This window comes from Scyliorhinus torazame, chromosome 11 (genome assembly GCF_047496885.1).
Source record: "Scyliorhinus torazame isolate Kashiwa2021f chromosome 11, sScyTor2.1, whole genome shotgun sequence".
Lineage (NCBI taxonomy): Eukaryota > Metazoa > Chordata > Chondrichthyes > Carcharhiniformes > Scyliorhinidae > Scyliorhinus > Scyliorhinus torazame.
This window is the reverse complement of record NC_092717.1, coordinates 219,979,677-219,997,618: the sequence shown is the minus strand read 5'-3', so window position 1 is coordinate 219,997,618 and position 17,942 is coordinate 219,979,677. Positions and strand designations below refer to the sequence as shown.

General features: G+C 57.1%; 1 protein-coding gene across 2 annotated transcripts in view; it reads left to right on the top strand.

Moving 5' to 3' along the window:
• rin1a (Ras and Rab interactor 1a) overlaps positions 1-17,189 on the top strand; it is a 92,908-nt gene extending 75,719 nt beyond the window's left edge. For both annotated transcript variants that reach the window (XM_072468339.1, XM_072468338.1), the window contains exons 8-9: positions 14,702-14,833; positions 17,031-17,189. In XM_072468339.1, coding sequence (XP_072324440.1) covers positions 14,702-14,833; positions 17,031-17,188 — 290 coding nt within the window. In that variant the 3' untranslated portion in view covers position 17,189. The remainder of the gene's footprint in view (positions 1-14,701; positions 14,834-17,030) is intronic.
• The last annotated feature ends 753 nt before the right edge of the window (positions 17,190-17,942 follow it).

The following is a 17,942-nucleotide window of genomic DNA, read 5'->3' as shown; positions in this document are numbered from 1 at the left end:
CCCCATCAAACACTGAGCTCCCTCCACACTGTCCCCATCAAACACTGAGCTCCCTCCACACTGTCCCCGTCAAACACTGAGCTCCCTCCACACTGTCCCCATCAAACACTCCCCTCCACACTGTCCCCATCAAACACTGAGCTCCCTCCACACTGTCCCCATCAAACACTGAGCTCCCTCCACACTGTCCCCATCTAACACTGAGCTCCCTCCACACTGTCCCCATCAAACACTGAGCTCCCTCCACACTGTCCCCATCAAACACTGAGCTCCCTCCACACTGTCCCCATCAAACACTGAGCTCCCTCCGCACTGTCCCCATCAAACACTGAGTTCCCTCCGCACTGTCCCCATCAAACACTGAGCTCCCTCCACACTGTCCCCATCAAACACTGAGCTCCCTCCACACTGTCCCCATCAAACACTGAGCTCCCTCCACACTGTCCCCATCAAACACTGAGCTCCCTCCACACAGTCCCTATCAAACACTCCCCTTCACACTGTCCCCATCAAACACTGAGCTCCCTCCACACTGTCCCCATCAAACACTGAGCTCCCTCCACACTGTCCCCATCAAACACTAAGCTCTCTCCACATTGTCCCCATCAAACACTGAGCTCCCTCCACACTGTCCCCATCAAACACTGAGCTCCCTCCACACTGTCCCCATCAAACACTGAGCTCCCTCCACACTGTCCCCATCAAACACTGAGCTCCCTCCACACTGTCCCCATCAAACACTGAGCTCCCTCCACACTGTCCCCATCAAACACTGAGCTCCCTCCACACTGTCCCCATCAAACACTGAGCTCCCTCCACACTGTCCCCATCAAACACTGAGCTCCCTCCACACTGTCCCCATCAAACACTCCCCTTCACACTGTCCCCATCAAACACTGAGCTCCCTCCACACTGTCCCCATCAAACACTGAGCTCCCTCCACACTGTCCCCATCAAACACTAAGCTCTCTCCACACTGTCCCCATCAAACACTGAGCTCCCTCCACACTGTCCCCATCAAACACTGAGCTCCCTCCACATTGTCCCCATCAAACACTGAGCTCCCTCCACACTGTCCCCATCAAACACTGAGCTCCCTCCACACTGTCCCCATCAAACACTGAGCTCCCTCCGCACTGTCCCCATCAAACACTGAGCTCCCTCCACACTGTCCCCATCAAACACTCCCTCCACACTGTCCCCATCAAACACTGAGCTCCCTCCACACTGTCCCCATCAAACACTGAGCTCCCTCCACACTGTCCCCATCTAACACTGAGCTCCCTCCACACTGTCCCCATCAAACACGGAGCTCCCTCCACACTGTCCCCATCAAACACTGAGCTCCCTCCACACTGTCCCCATCAAACACTGAGCTCCCTCCACACTGTCCCCATCAAACACTGAGCTCCCTATACACTCTCCCCATCAAACACTGAGCTCCCTCCACACTGTCCCCATCAAACACTCCCCTCCACACTGTCCCCATCAAACACTGAGCTCCCTCCACACTGTCCCCATCAAACACTGAGCTCCCTCCACACTGTCCCCATCAAACACTGAGCTCCCTCCACACTGTCCCCATCAAACACTGAACTCCCTCTATACTGTCCCCATCGAACACTGAGCTCCCCCCACACTGTCCCCATCAAACACTGAGCTCCCTCCGCACTGTCCCCATCAAACACTGATCTCCCTCCACACTGTCCCCATCAAACACTGAGCTCCCTCCACACTGTCCCCATCAAACACGGAGCTCCCTCCACACTGTCCCCATCAAACACTGAGCTCCCTCCACACTGTCCCCATCAAACACTCCCCTCCACACTGTCCCCATCAAACACTGAGCTCCCTCCACACTGTCCCCATCAAACACTGAGCTCCCTCCACACAGTCCCCATCAAACACTGAGCTCCCTCCACACTGTCCCCATCAAACACAGAGCTCCATCCACACTGTCCCCATCAAACACTGAGCTCCCTCCACACTGTCCCCATCAAACACTGAGCTCCCTCCACACTGTCCCCATCAAACACTGAGCTCCCTCCACACTGTCCCCATCAAACACTGAGCTCCCTCCACACTGTCCCCATCAAACACTGAGCTCCCTCCACACTGTCCCCATCAAACACTGAGCTCCCTCCACACTGTCCCCATCAAACACTGAACTCCCTCCACACTGTCCCCATCGAACACTGAGCTCCCCCCACACTGTCCCCATCAAACACTGAGCTCCCTCCGCACTGTCCCCATCAAACACTGAGCTCCCTCCACACTGTCCCCATCAAACACTGAGCTCCCTCCACACTGTCCCCATCAAACAGTGAGCTCCCTCCACTGTCCCCATCAAACACTGAACTCCCTCCACACTGTCCCCATCGAACACTGAGCTCCCCCCCACACTGTCCCCATCAAACACTGAGCTCCCTCCGCACTGTCCCCATCAAACACTGAGCTCCCTCCACACTGTCCCCATCAAACACTGAGCTCCCTCCACACTGTCCCCATCAAACACTCCCTCCACACTATCCCCATCAAACACTGAGCTCCCTCCACACTGTCCCCATCAAACACTGAGCTCCCTCCACACTGTCCCCATCGAACACTGAGCTCCCCCCACACTGTCCCCATCAAACACTGAGCTCCCTCCACACTGTCCCCATCAAACACTCCCTCCACACTATCCCCATCAAACACTGAGCTCCCTCCACACTGTCCCCATCAAACACTGAGCTCCCTCCACACTGTCCCCATCAAACACTGAGCTCCCTCCACACTGTCCCCATCTAACACTGAGCTCCCTCCACACTGTCTCCATCAAACACTCCCCTCCTCACTGTCCCCATCAAACACTGAGCTCCCTCCACACTGTCCCCATCAAACACTGAGCACCCTCCACACTGTCCCCATCAAACACTGAGCTCCCTCCACACTGTCCCCATCAAACACTGAGCTCCCTCCACACTGTCCCCATCAAACACTGAGCTCCCTCCACACTGTCCTCGTCAAACACTGAGCACCCTCCACACTGTCCCCATCAAACACTGAGCTCCCTCCACACTGTCCCCATCAAACACTGAGCTCCCTCCACACTGTCCCCATCAAACACTGAGCTCCCTCCACACTGTCCCCATCAAACACTCCCTCCACACTGTCCCCATCAAACACTGAGCTCCCTCCACACTGTCCCCATCAAACACTGAGCTCCCTCCACACTGTCCCCATCAAACACTGAGCTCCCTCCACACTGTCCCCATCTAACACTGAGCTCCCTCCACACTGTCTCCATCAAACACTCCCCTCCTCACTGTCCCCATCAAACACTGAGCTCCCTCCACACTGTCCCCATCAAACACTGAGCACCCTCCACACTGTCCCCATCAAACACTGAGCTCCCTCCACACTGTCCCCATCAAACACTGAGCTCCCTCCACACTGTCCCCATCAAACACTGAGCTCCCTCCACACTGTCCTCGTCAAACACTGAGCACCCTCCACACTGTCCCCATCAAACACTGAGCTCCCTCCACACTGTCCCCATCAAACACTGAGCTCCCTCCACACTGTCCCCATCAAACACTGAGCTCCCTCCACACTGTCCCCATCAAACACTCCCTCCACACTGTCCCCATCAAACACTGAGCTCCCTCCACACTGTCCCCATCAAACACTGAGCTCCCTCCACACTGTCCCCATCAAACACTGAGCTCCCTCCACACTGTCCCCATCAAACACTGAGCTCCCTCCACACTGTCCCCATCAAACACTGAGCTCCCTCCACACTGTCCCCATCAAACACTGAGCTCCCTCCACACTGTCCCCGTCAAACACTGAGCTCCCTCCACACTGTCCCCATCAAACACTCCCCTCCACACTGTCCCCATCAAACACTGAGCTCCCTCCACACTGTCCCCATCAAACACTGAGCTCCCTCCACACTGTCCCCATCAAACACTGAGCTCCCTCCACACTGTCCCCATCAAACACTGAGCTCCCTCCACACTGTCCCCATCAAACACTGAGCTCCCTCCACACTGTCCCCATCAAACACTGAGCTCCCTCCACACTGTCCCCATCAAACACTGAGCTCCCTCCACACTGTCCCTATCAAACACTGAGCTCCCTCCACACTGTCCCCATCAAACACTCCCTCCACACTGTCCCCATCAAACACTGAGCTCCCTCCACACTGTCCCCATCAAACACTGAGCTCCCTCCACACTGTCCCCATCAAACACTGAGCTCCCTCCACACTGTCCCCATCAAACACTGAGCTCCCTCCACACTGTCCCCGTCAAACACTGAGCTCCCTCCACACTGTCCCCATCAAACACTCCCCTCCACACTGTCCCCATCAAACACTGAGCTCCCTCCACACTGTCCCCATCAAACACTGAGCTCCCTCCACACTGTCCCCATCAAACACTGAGCTCCCTCCACACTGTCCCCATCAAACACTGAGCTCCCTCCACACAGTCCCCATCAAACACTCCCCTTCACACTGTCCCCATCAAACACTGAGCTCCCTCCACACTGTCCCCATCAAACACTGAGCTCCCTCCACACTGTCCCCATCAAACACTAAGCTCTCTCCACATTGTCCCCATCAAACACTGAGCTCCCTCCACACTGTCCCCATCAAACACTGAGCTCCCTCCACACTGTCCCCATCAAACACTGAGCTCCCTCCGCACTGTCCCCATCAAACACTGAGCTCCCTCCACACTGTCCCCATCAAACACTGAGCTCCCTCCACACTGTCCCCATCAAACACTGAGCTCCCTCCACACTGTCCCCATCAAACACTGAGCTCCCTCCACACTGTCCCCGTCAAACACTCCCCTCCACACTGTCCCCATCAAACACTGAGCTCCCTCCACACTGTCCCCATCAAACACTGAGCTCCCTCCACACTGTCCCCATCAAACACTGAGCTCCCTCCACACTGTCCCCGTCAAACACTGAGCTCCCTCCACACTGTCCCCATCAAACACTCCCCTCCACACTGTCCCCATCAAACACTGAGCTCCCTCCACACTGTCCCCATCAAACACTGAGCTCCCTCCACACTGTCCCCATCTAACACTGAGCTCCCTCCACACTGTCCCCATCGAACACTGAGCTCCCTCCACACTGTCCCCATCAAACACTGAGCTCCCTCCACACTGTCCCCATCAAACACTGAGCTCCCTCCGCACTGTCCCCATCAAACACTGAGCTCCCTCCGCACTGTCCCCATCAAACACTGAGCTCCCTCCACACTGTCCCCATCAAACACTGAGCTCCCTCCACACTGTCCCCATCAAACACTGAGCTCCCTCCACACTGTCCCCATCAAACACTGAGCTCCCTCCACACAGTCCCCATCAAACACTCCCCTACACACTGTCCCCATCAAACACTGAGCTCCCTCCACACTGTCCCCATCAAACACTGAGCTCCCTCCACACTGTCCCCATCAAACACTGAGCTCCCTCCACACTGTCCCCATCAAACACTGAGCTCCCTCCATACTGTCCCCATCAAACACTGAGCTCCCTCCACACTGTCCCCATCAAACACTGAGCTCCCTCCACACTGTCCCCATCAAACACTCCCCTTCACACTGTCCCCATCAAACACTAAGCTCTCTCCACACTGTCCCCATCAAACACTGAGCTCCCTCCACACTGTCCCCATCAAACACTGAGCTCCCTCCACATTGTCCCCATCAAACACTGAGCTCCCTCCACACTGTCCCCATCAAACACTGAGCTCCCTCCACACTGTCCCCATCAAACACTGAGCTCCCTCCGCACTGTCCCCATCAAACACTGAGCTCCCTCCACACTGTCCCCATCAAACACTCCCTCCACACTGTCCCCATCAAACACTGAGCTCCCTCCACACTGTCCCCATCAAACACTGAGCTCCCTCCACACTGTCCCCATCTAACACTGAGCTCCCTCCACACTGTCCCCATCAAACACGGAGCTCCCTCCACACTGTCCCCATCAAACACTGAGCTCCCTCCACACTGTCCCCATCAAACACTGAGCTCCCTCCACACTGTCCCCATCAAACACTGAGCTCCCTATACACTCTCCCCATCAAACACTGAGCTCCCTCCACACTGTCCCCATCAAACACTCCCCTCCACACTGTCCCCATCAAACACTGAGCTCCCTCCACACTGTCCCCATCAAACACTGAGCTCCCTCCACACTGTCCCCATCAAACACTGAGCTCCCTCCACACTGTCCCCATCAAACACTGAACTCCCTCTATACTGTCCCCATCGAACACTGAGCTCCCCCCACACTGTCCCCATCAAACACTGAGCTCCCTCCGCACTGTCCCCATCAAACACTGAGCTCCCTCCACACTGTCCCCATCAAACACTGAGCTCCCTCCACACTGTCCCCATCAAACACGGAGCTCCCTCCACACTGTCCCCATCAAACACTGAGCTCCCTCCACACTGTCCCCATCAAACACTCCCCTCCACACTGTCCCCATCAAACACTGAGCTCCCTCCACACTGTCCCCATCAAACACTGAGCTCCCTCCACACAGTCCCCATCAAACACTGAGCTCCCTCCACACTGTCCCCATCAAACACTGAGCTCCATCCACACTGTCCCCATCAAACACTGAGCTCCCTCCACACTGTCCCCATCAAACACTGAGCTCCCTCCACACTGTCCCCATCAAACACTGAGCTCCCTCCACACTGTCCCCATCAAACACTGAGCTCCCTCCACACTGTCCCCATCAAACACTGAGCTCCCTCCACACTGTCCCCATCAAACACTGAGCTCCCTCCACACTGTCCCCATCAAACACTGAACTCCCTCCACACTGTCCCCATCGAACACTGAGCTCCCCCCACACTGTCCCCATCAAACACTGAGCTCCCTCCGCACTGTCCCCATCAAACACTGAGCTCCCTCCACACTGTCCCCATCAAACACTGAGCTCCCTCCACACTGTCCCCATCAAACACTCCCTCCACACTATCCCCATCAAACACTGAGCTCCCTCCACACTGTCCCCATCAAACACTGAGCTCCCTCCACACTGTCCCCATCGAACACTGAGCTCCCCCCACACTGTCCCCATCAAACACTGAGCTCCCTCCACACTGTCCCCATCAAACACTCCCTCCACACTATCCCCATCAAACACTGAGCTCCCTCCACACTGTCCCCATCAAACACTGAGCTCCCTCCACACTGTCCCCATCAAACACTGAGCTCCCTTCACACTGTCCCCATCAAACACTGAGCTCCCTCCACACTGTCCCCATCAAACACTGAGCTCCCTCCACACTGTCCCCATCAAACACTGAGCTCCCTCCACACTGTCCCCATCAAACACTGAGCTCCCTCCACACTGTCCCCATCAAACACTGAGCTCCCTCCACACTGTCCCCATCAAACACGGAGCTCTCTCCACACTGTCCCCATCAAACACTGAGCTCCCTCCGCACTGTCCCCATCAAACACTGAGCTCCCTCCACACTGTCCCCATTAAAACACTGAGCTCCCTCCACACTGTCCCCATCAAACACTAAGCTCCCTCCACACTGTCCCCATCAAACACGGAGCTCTCTCCACACTGTCCCCATCAAACACTGAGCTCCCTCCGCACTGTCCCCATCAAACACTGAGCTCCCTCCGCACTGTCCCCATCAAACACTGAGCTCCTTCCACACTGTCCCCATCAAACACTGAGCTCCCTCCACACTGTCCCCATCAAACACTGAGCTCCCTCCACACTGTCCCCATCAAACACTGAGCTCCCTCCACACTGTCCCCATCAAACACTCCCCTCCACACTGTCCCCATCAAACACTGAGCTCCCCCCACACTGTCCCCATCAAACACTCCCCTCCACACTGTACCCATCAAACACTGAGCTCCCTCCACACTGTCCCCATCAAACACTGAGCTCCCTCCGCACTGTCCCCATCAAACACTGAGCTCCCTCCGCACTGTCCCCATCAAACACTGAGCTCCCTCCACACTGTCCCCATCAAACACTGAGCTCCCTCCACACTGTCCCCATCAAACACTGAGCTCCCTCCACACTGTCCCCATCAAACACTCCCCTCCACACTGTCCCCATCAAACACTGAACTCCCTCCACACTGTCCCCATCGAACACTGAGCTCCCCCCACACTGTCCCCATCAAACACTGAGCTCCCTCCGCACTGTCCCCATCAAACACTGAGCTCCCTCCACACTGTCCCCATCAAACACTGAGCTCCCTCCACACTGTCCCCATCAAACACTCCCTCCACACTATCCCCATCAAACACTGAGCTCCCTCCACACTGTCCCCATCAAACACTGAGCTCCCTCCACACTGTCCCCATCGAACACTGAGCTCCCCCCACACTGTCCCCATCAAACACTGAGCTCCCTCCACACTGTCCCCATCAAACACTCCCTCCACACTATCCCCATCAAACACTGAGCTCCCTCCACACTGTCCCCATCAAACACTGAGCTCCCTCCACACTGTCCCCATCAAACACTGAGCTCCCTCCACACTGTCCCCATCAAACACTGAGCTCCCTCCACACTGTCCCCATCAAACACTGAGCTCCCTCCACACTGTCCCCATCAAACACTGAGCTCCCTCCACACTGTCCCCATCAAACACTGAGCTCCCTCCACACTGTCCCCATCAAACACGGAGCTCTCTCCACACTGTCCCCATCAAACACTGAGCTCCCTCCGCACTGTCCCCATCAAACACTGAGCTCCCTCCACACTGTCCCCATTAAAACACTGAGCTCCCTCCACACTGTCCCCATCAAACACTAAGCTCCCTCCACACTGTCCCCATCAAACACGGAGCTCTCTCCACACTGTCCCCATCAAACACTGAGCTCCCTCCGCACTGTCCCCATCAAACACTGAGCTCCCTCCGCACTGTCCCCATCAAACACTGAGCTCCTTCCACACTGTCCCCATCAAACACTGAGCTCCCTCCACACTGTCCCCATCAAACACTGAGCTCCCTCCACACTGTCCCCATCAAACACTGAGCTCCCTCCACACTGTCCCCATCAAACATTGAGCTCCCTCCACACTGTCCCCATCAAACTCTGAGCTCCCTCCACACTGTCCCCATCAAACATTGAGCTCCCACCACACTGTCCCCATCAAACACTGAGCTCCCTCCGCACTGTCCCCATCAAACACTCCCTCCACACTGTCCCCATCAAACACTGAGCTCCCTCCACACTGTCCCCATCAAACACTGAGCTCCCTCCACACTGTCCCCATCTAACACTGAGCTCCCTCCACACTGTCCCCATCAAACACGGAGCTCCCTCCACACTGTCCCCATCAAACACTGAGCTCCCTCCACACTGTCCCCATCAAACACTGAGCTCCCTCCACACTGTCCCCATCAAACACTGAGCTCCCTATACACTCTCCCCATCAAACACTGAGCTCCCTCCACACTGTCCCCATCAAACACTCCCCTCCACACTGTCCCCATCAAACACTGAGCTCCCTCCACACTGTCCCCATCAAACACTGAGCTACCTCCACACTGTCCCCATCAAACACTGAGCTCCCTCCACACTGTCCCCATCAAACACTGAACTCCCTCTATACTGTCCCCATCGAACACTGAGCTCCCCCCACACTGTCCCCATCAAACACTGAGCTCCCTCCGCACTGTCCCCATCAAACACTGAGCTCCCTCCACACTGTCCCCATCAAACACTGAGCTCCCTCCACACTGTCCCCATCAAACACGGAGCTCCCTCCACACTGTCCCCATCAAACACTGAGCTCCCTCCACACTGTCCCCATCAAACACTCCCCTCCACACTGTCCCCATCAAACACTGAGCTCCCTCCACACTGTCCCCATCAAACACTGAGCTCCCTCCACACAGTCCCCATCAAACACTGAGCTCCCTCCACACTGTCCCCATCAAACACTGAGCTCCATCCACACTGTCCCCATCAAACACTGAGCTCCCTCCACACTGTCCCCATCAAACACTGAGCTCCCTCCACACTGTCCCCATCAAACACTGAGCTCCCTCCACACTGTCCCCATCAAACACTGAGCTCCCTCCACACTGTCCCCATCAAACACTGAGCTCCCTCCACACTGTCCCCATCAAACACTGAGCTCCCTCCACACTGTCCCCATCAAACACTGAACTCCCTCCACACTGTCCCCATCGAACACTGAGCTCCCCCCACACTGTCCCCATCAAACACTGAGCTCCCTCCGCACTGTCCCCATCAAACACTGAGCTCCCTCCACACTGTCCCCATCAAACACTGAGCTCCCTCCACACTGTCCCCATCAAACACTCCCTCCACACTATCCCCATCAAACACTGAGCTCCCTCCACACTGTCCCCATCAAACACTGAGCTCCCTCCACACTGTCCCCATCGAACACTGAGCTCCCCCCACACTGTCCCCATCAAACACTGAGCTCCCTCCACACTGTCCCCATCAAACACTCCCTCCACACTATCCCCATCAAACACTGAGCTCCCTCCACACTGTCCCCATCAAACACTGAGCTCCCTCCACACTGTCCCCATCAAACACTGAGCTCCCTTCACACTGTCCCCATCAAACACTGAGCTCCCTCCACACTGTCCCCATCAAACACTGAGCTCCCTCCACACTGTCCCCATCAAACACTGAGCTCCCTCCACACTGTCCCCATCAAACACTGAGCTCCCTCCACACTGTCCCCATCAAACACTGAGCTCCCTCCACACTGTCCCCATCAAACACGGAGCTCTCTCCACACTGTCCCCATCAAACACTGAGCTCCCTCCGCACTGTCCCCATCAAACACTGAGCTCCCTCCACACTGTCCCCATTAAAACACTGAGCTCCCTCCACACTGTCCCCATCAAACACTAAGCTCCCTCCACACTGTCCCCATCAAACACGGAGCTCTCTCCACACTGTCCCCATCAAACACTGAGCTCCCTCCGCACTGTCCCCATCAAACACTGAGCTCCCTCCGCACTGTCCCCATCAAACACTGAGCTCCTTCCACACTGTCCCCATCAAACACTGAGCTCCCTCCACACTGTCCCCATCAAACACTGAGCTCCCTCCACACTGTCCCCATCAAACACTGAGCTCCCTCCACACTGTCCCCATCAAACACTCCCCTCCACACTGTCCCCATCAAACACTGAGCTCCCCCCACACTGTCCCCATCAAACACTCCCCTCCACACTGTCCCCATCAAACACTGAGCTCCCTCCACACTGTCCCCATCAAACACTGAGCTCCCTCCACACTGTCCCCATCAAACACTGAGCTCCCTCCGCACTGTCCCCATCAAACACTGAGCTCCCTCCACACTGTCCCCATCAAACACTGAGCTCCCTCCACACTGTCCCCATCAAACACTGAGCTCCCTCCACACTGTCCCCATCAAACACTCCCCTCCACACTGTCCCCATCAAACACTGAACTCCCTCCACACTGTCCCCATCGAACACTGAGCTCCCCCCACACTGTCCCCATCAAACACTGAGCTCCCTCCGCACTGTCCCCATCAAACACTGAGCTCCCTCCACACTGTCCCCATCAAACACTGAGCTCCCTCCACACTGTCCCCATCAAACACTCCCTCCACACTATCCCCATCAAACACTGAGCTCCCTCCACACTGTCCCCATCAAACACTGAGCTCCCTCCACACTGTCCCCATCGAACACTGAGCTCCCCCCACACTGTCCCCATCAAACACTGAGCTCCCTCCACACTGTCCCCATCAAACACTCCCTCCACACTATCCCCATCAAACACTGAGCTCCCTCCACACTGTCCCCATCAAACACTGAGCTCCCTCCACACTGTCCCCATCAAACACTGAGCTCCCTTCACACTGTCCCCATCAAACACTGAGCTCCCTCCACACTGTCCCCATCAAACACTGAGCTCCCTCCACACTGTCCCCATCAAACACTGAGCTCCCTCCACACTGTCCCCATCAAACACTGAGCTCCCTCCACACTGTCCCCATCAAACACTGAGCTCCCTCCACACTGTCCCCATCAAACACGGAGCTCTCTCCACACTGTCCCCATCAAACACTGAGCTCCCTCCGCACTGTCCCCATCAAACACTGAGCTCCCTCCACACTGTCCCCATTAAAACACTGAGCTCCCTCCACACTGTCCCCATCAAACACTAAGCTCCCTCCACACTGTCCCCATCAAACACGGAGCTCTCTCCACACTGTCCCCATCAAACACTGAGCTCCCTCCGCACTGTCCCCATCAAACACTGAGCTCCCTCCGCACTGTCCCCATCAAACACTGAGCTCCTTCCACACTGTCCCCATCAAACACTGAGCTCCCTCCACACTGTCCCCATCAAACACTGAGCTCCCTCCACACTGTCCCCATCAAACACTGAGCTCCCTCCACACTGTCCCCATCAAACATTGAGCTCCCTCCACACTGTCCCCATCAAACTCTGAGCTCCCTCCACACTGTCCCCATCAAACATTGAGCTCCCACCACACTGTCCCCATCAAACACTGAGCTCCCTCCGCACTGTCCCCATCAAACACTCCCTCCACACTGTCCCCATCAAACACTGAGCTCCCTCCACACTGTCCCCATCAAACACTGAGCTCCCTCCACACTGTCCCCATCAAACACTGAGCTCCCTCCACACTGTCCCCATCAAACACTCCCCTCCACACTGTCCCCATCAAACACTGAGCTCCCCCCACACTGTCCCCATCAAACACTCCCCTCCACACTGTCCCCATCAAACACTGAGCTCCCTCCACACTGTCCCCATCAAACACTGAGCTCCCTCCACACTGTCCCCATCAAACACTGAGCTCCCTCCGCACTGTCCCCATCAAACACTGAGCTCCCTCCACACTGTCCCCATCAAACACTGAGCTCCCTCCACACTGTCCCCATCAAACACTGAGCTCCCTCCACACTGTCCCCATCAAACACTCCCCTCCACACTGTCCCCATCAAACACTGAGCTCCCCCCACACTGTCCCCATCAAACACTCCCCTCCACACTGTCCCCATCAAACACTGAGCTCCCTCCACACTGTCCCCATCAAACACTGAGCTCCCTTCACACTGTCCCCATCAAACACTGAGCTCCCTCCACACTGTCCCCATCAAACACTGAGCTCCCTCCACACTGTCCCCATCCAACACTGAGCTCCCTCCACACTGTCCCCATCAAACACTGAGCTCCCTCCACACTGTCCCCATCAAACACTGAGCTCCCTCCACACTGTCCCCATCAAACACTGAGCTCCCTCCACACTGTCCCCATCAAACACTGAGCTCCCTTCACACTGTCCCCATCAAACACTGAGCTCCCTCCACACTGTCCCCATCAAACACTGAGCTCCCTCCACACTGTCCCCATCAAACACTTCCCTCCACACTCTCCCCATCAAACACTGAGCTCCCTCCACACTGTCCCCATCCAACACTGAGCTCCCTCCACACTGTCCCCATCAAACACTGAGCTCCCTCCACACTGTCCCCATCAAACACTGAGCTCCCTCCACACTGTCCCCATCAAACACTCCCCTCCACACTGTCCCCATCAAACACTGAGCTCCCCCCACACTGTCCCCATCAAACACTCCCCTCCACACTGTCCCCATCAAACACTGAGCTCCCTCCACACTGTCCCCATCAAACACTGAGCTCTCTCTGCACTGTCCCCATCAAACACTGAGCTCCCTCTGCACTGTCCCCATCAAACACTGAGCTCCCTCCACACTGTCCCCATCAAACACTGAGCTCCCTCCACACTGTCCCCATCAAACACTGAGCTCCCTCCACACTGTCCCCATCAAACACTGAGCTCCCTCCACACTGTCCCCATCCAACACTGAGCTCCCTCCACACTGTCCCCATCAAACACTGAGCTCCCCCCACACTGTCCCCATCAAACACTCCCCTCCACACTGTCCCCATCAAACACTGAGCTCCCTCCACACTGTCCCCATCAAACACTGAGCTCCCTTCACACTGTCCCCATCAAACACTGAGCTCCCTCCACACTGTCCCCATCAAACACTGAGCTCCCTCCACACTGTCCCCATCCAACACTGAGCTCCCTCCACACTGTCCCCATCAAACACTGAGCTCCCTCCACACTGTCCCCATCAAACACTGAGCTCCCTCCACACTGTCCCCATCCAACACTGAGCTCCCTCCACACTGTCCCCATCAAACACTGAGCTCCCTCCACACTGTCCCCATCAAACACTGAGCTCCCTCCTCACTGTCCCCATCAAACACTCCCCTCCACACTGTCCCCATCAAACACTGAGCTCCCTCCACACTGTCCCCATCAAACACTGAGCTCCCTCCACACTGTCCCCATCCAACACTGAGCTCCCTCCACACTGTCCCCATCAAACACTGAGCTCCCTCCACACTGTCACCATCAAACACTGAGCTCCCTCCACACTGTCCCCATCAAACACTGAGCTCCCTCCTCACTGTCCCCATCAAACACTGAGCTCCCTCCACACTGTCCCCATCAAACACTGAGCTCCCTCCGCACTGTCCCCATCAAACACTGAGCTCCCTCCTCACTGTCCCTCTCTGCCCTGTCTCCCTGTGAGTTCCAGAGGGGGGAGGGTGTTGTGCCAATGTGTGCCCGTGTCTAACTGCGCCTCTCTTACTGCGCTGCTGCAGGTGAGGCCTGTGGAGCAGACGAGTTTCTGCCGACCCTGTCCTACATCATCGCCGAATGTGACCTGCCGGAACTCTCGCTGGAAGTGGAGTATATGATGGAGTTACTCGACCAGTCGGAGCTGATGGGAGAAGGTGGGGGACATGTTTCCTGACTGCGGCCGGAATCAGCCCTGTGAGGGTCTCGTCTAGCCCGTGTGTTCAGAGTAGTTCCTGTCTGGATTGATGTGGGCGAGACAGTGGGCATTCAATTGCGGCAGTAATCCAGGCTCGGGAACTACCAGATCCGGGTTCAAACCCCGTTCACATCCAAAGTTCAATTCAATCCATAAAATCTGGGATTACAAAGCCCGGCTCAGTGACAGCGACCGTGACAACGATCATCGATTGTCCCCAAAAACCATTTGGTTCACTAATGTCCCCTTTCGGGAAGGAACTCCGCCCTCCTTACCCCGGTCTGGCCTACATGTGACTCCAGACCTTCCCACACAGCGGCCCTTAACTGCCCCCCTCGCCCCCCCCCCGAAATGGCCGAGCGCGATGCTCAGGTCAAGGGGCTGACTGGGGACAGGCGATAAAGGTTGGGGCCCGAGACACCCACATCACCATCAGAGATCGAAGATTTGAATGACACGGTGGAGGCTGAATGGGCTCTTCCTGTTCCTGTGCCTTCCTCTGCTCATAGGTGGAGTGAGGGGTCCTCCACTGCCCCCCCCCCCCCCCCCCCCCACACAACTCCCTGTCCATTAGGTAACGGTGTTCCCGTCAGAATCCCATCGTTGGGAGCATCTTGAGGGGGCGCCGAAAATGGGGATCTCTCCCGCTTTTCAATCGAAGAGTGACTATCACGGGGAGTGGGGGGAATGTGGGACTCGCTCCCACGGGGAGTGGGGGGAATGTGGGACTCGCTCCCACGGGGAGTGGGGGGAATGTGGGACTCACTCCCCACGGGGAGTGGGGGGAATGTGGGACTCGCTCCCACGGGGAGAGTGGGGAGAATGTGGGACTCGCTCCCACGGGGAGTGGAGGGAATGTGGGATTGGCTCCCACGGGGAGTGGGGAGAATGTGGGGCTCGCTCCCACGGGGAGTGGGGGAATGTGGGACTCGTTCCCACGGGGAGTGGTGGAGAATGGGGGGCTCGCTCCCACGGGGAGAATGTGGGACTCGCTCCCACGGGGAGTGGGGAGAATGTGGGGCTCGCTCCCACGGGGAGTGGGGAGAATGTGGGGCTCGCTCCCACGGGGAGTGGGGAGAATGTGGGACTCGCTCCCACGGGGAGTGGGGAGAATGTGGGACTCGCTCCCACGGGGAGTGGGGAGAATGTGGGGCTCGCTCCCACGGGGAGCGGGGAGAATGTGGGACTCGCTCCCACGGGGAGTGGGGAGAATGTGGGCCTCGCTCCCACGGGGAGTGGGGAGAATGTGGAACTCGCTCCCGCGGGGAGTGGGGAGAATGTGGGACTCGCTCCCACGGGGAGCGCCCGAGGTGAATAATGTTGATACATTTAAGGCGGGAAGCTGGATAAACAGATGATGGAGGGAGGAATAGACGGATAGGGGGATGGGGGGAGATGAAGACGTGCGAGGTGGTTCGTGTGGGACAGAATGATCAGCAGATGGGCTGAATGGTCTATTTCTGTATTTTCCTCGGTGAAACGCAGGCTAATGTTTGGTGTTGGCATGATCTGTACTGTTGATTGGACGGTGTGATCAACACCATGGTAACATCTCCCGTGGATCATAGAATCAGGAAGAGGCCATTCAGTCCATCCTCTCTGTGCTAGCTCATTGGAAGATGTCTCCAATCTGTCCCCCCGCTCTTTCCCCCACAGCTCTGCAGATTCCTCCTGTCCCAGTATTTCCCCAATCCCCCCTTTTGGAAGTTCCTTTTGAATCTGCTTCCGCCGCCCTTTCAGGCAGAACCTTCCCCGATCACAACAACTCGCTGTGTCAAAAAAAAAAACACTTTCTCCTCGTCGCCTCTATCCAAACCCCTTCCTGATTCGGAACGCCGCCTCGATTCAATCCCCCCCCCTTAACCTCCTCCGCTCCGAGGAAGGACAATCCCAGCTTCTCCCCGTCTCTCTCCACATTCACCGAATCCTCATTCCGCAGCCCCCCCCCCCTCCCCCACCCCCGGGAACGTTCTAGAAAATCTCCCTCTCCGAGGCCACGACGACCTTCCTGAAGTTCGGGCACCGGGATTGGACCCAGTCCCCCCCCAGCCGGGGTCTAACCCGGGTTGAGAAAGGGTTTGACATCATTGCCTTGTTGCTGATCCCTGTGTGTCTCTTTACCCCCCCCCCCCCCCCCCCCCCCCCCCCGTCCCCAGGTGGATACTACCTCACCAGCCTGTACGCCAGCATGGTTGAACTGCAGAGATTTCACGTGGATCGGGTTGTGATCGGCATCAGTAACGAGATTAGACACTCGCTAAAGCAATGGCACAAGCGGAGGAGGACGTATGACCCAATGCCCCTCGGTCAATGACTTCCAGGTCAGTGCTACAGAGAGCGCCCCCCCCCCACCCTCCCTCCCCCACCCTCCCACTCCCACTCCCCACTCCCACCCTCCCACTCCCACTCCCACCCCTCCCACTCCCACTCCCACTCCCACCTCCCACTCCCACTCCCACCCTCCCACTCCCACTCCCACTCCCACCCTCCCACTCCCACTCCCACTCCCACTCCCACCCTCCCACTCCCACTCCAACCTTTTCCCATCACTCTTCCCCTCAAACGGTGTGGAAGTCCCCCCACCCCGCGACTGAGCAGGTGCCTTCCCGGCCGAGAGTCAGGTCGGCCAATCTACCCGGACAAGAAGGCGGTGGGTGGGCCGCCATCTTGAACCCGCCGCAGTCCCGCGCGGTGTAGGTACACCCACTGTGCTGTCAGCGAGGGAGTTCCAGGGTGTTGCCCCGGCGACAGTGAAGGGACGGCCGATATATTTCCCAGTCGGGGTGGTGAGTGACTCGGAGGGGAGCCTCCAGGTGGGGGGGGTTCCCAGGTATCTGCTGCTCTTGTCCCTCTAGGTGGTGGAGGACGTGGGTTTGGAAGGTGCTGCCTGAGGAACCTTGGGGAGTTGCTGCCGTGCATCTTGTCGATGGGACACACGGCTGTCGCTGTGCGTCGGTGGGGGAGGGAGTGAATGTTTGTGGAAGGGGAGCCAATCAAGCGGGGCTGCTTTGTCCTGGATGGTGTCGAGCTTCTCGAGTGTTGTTGGGAGCCGCGCTCATCCAGGCGAG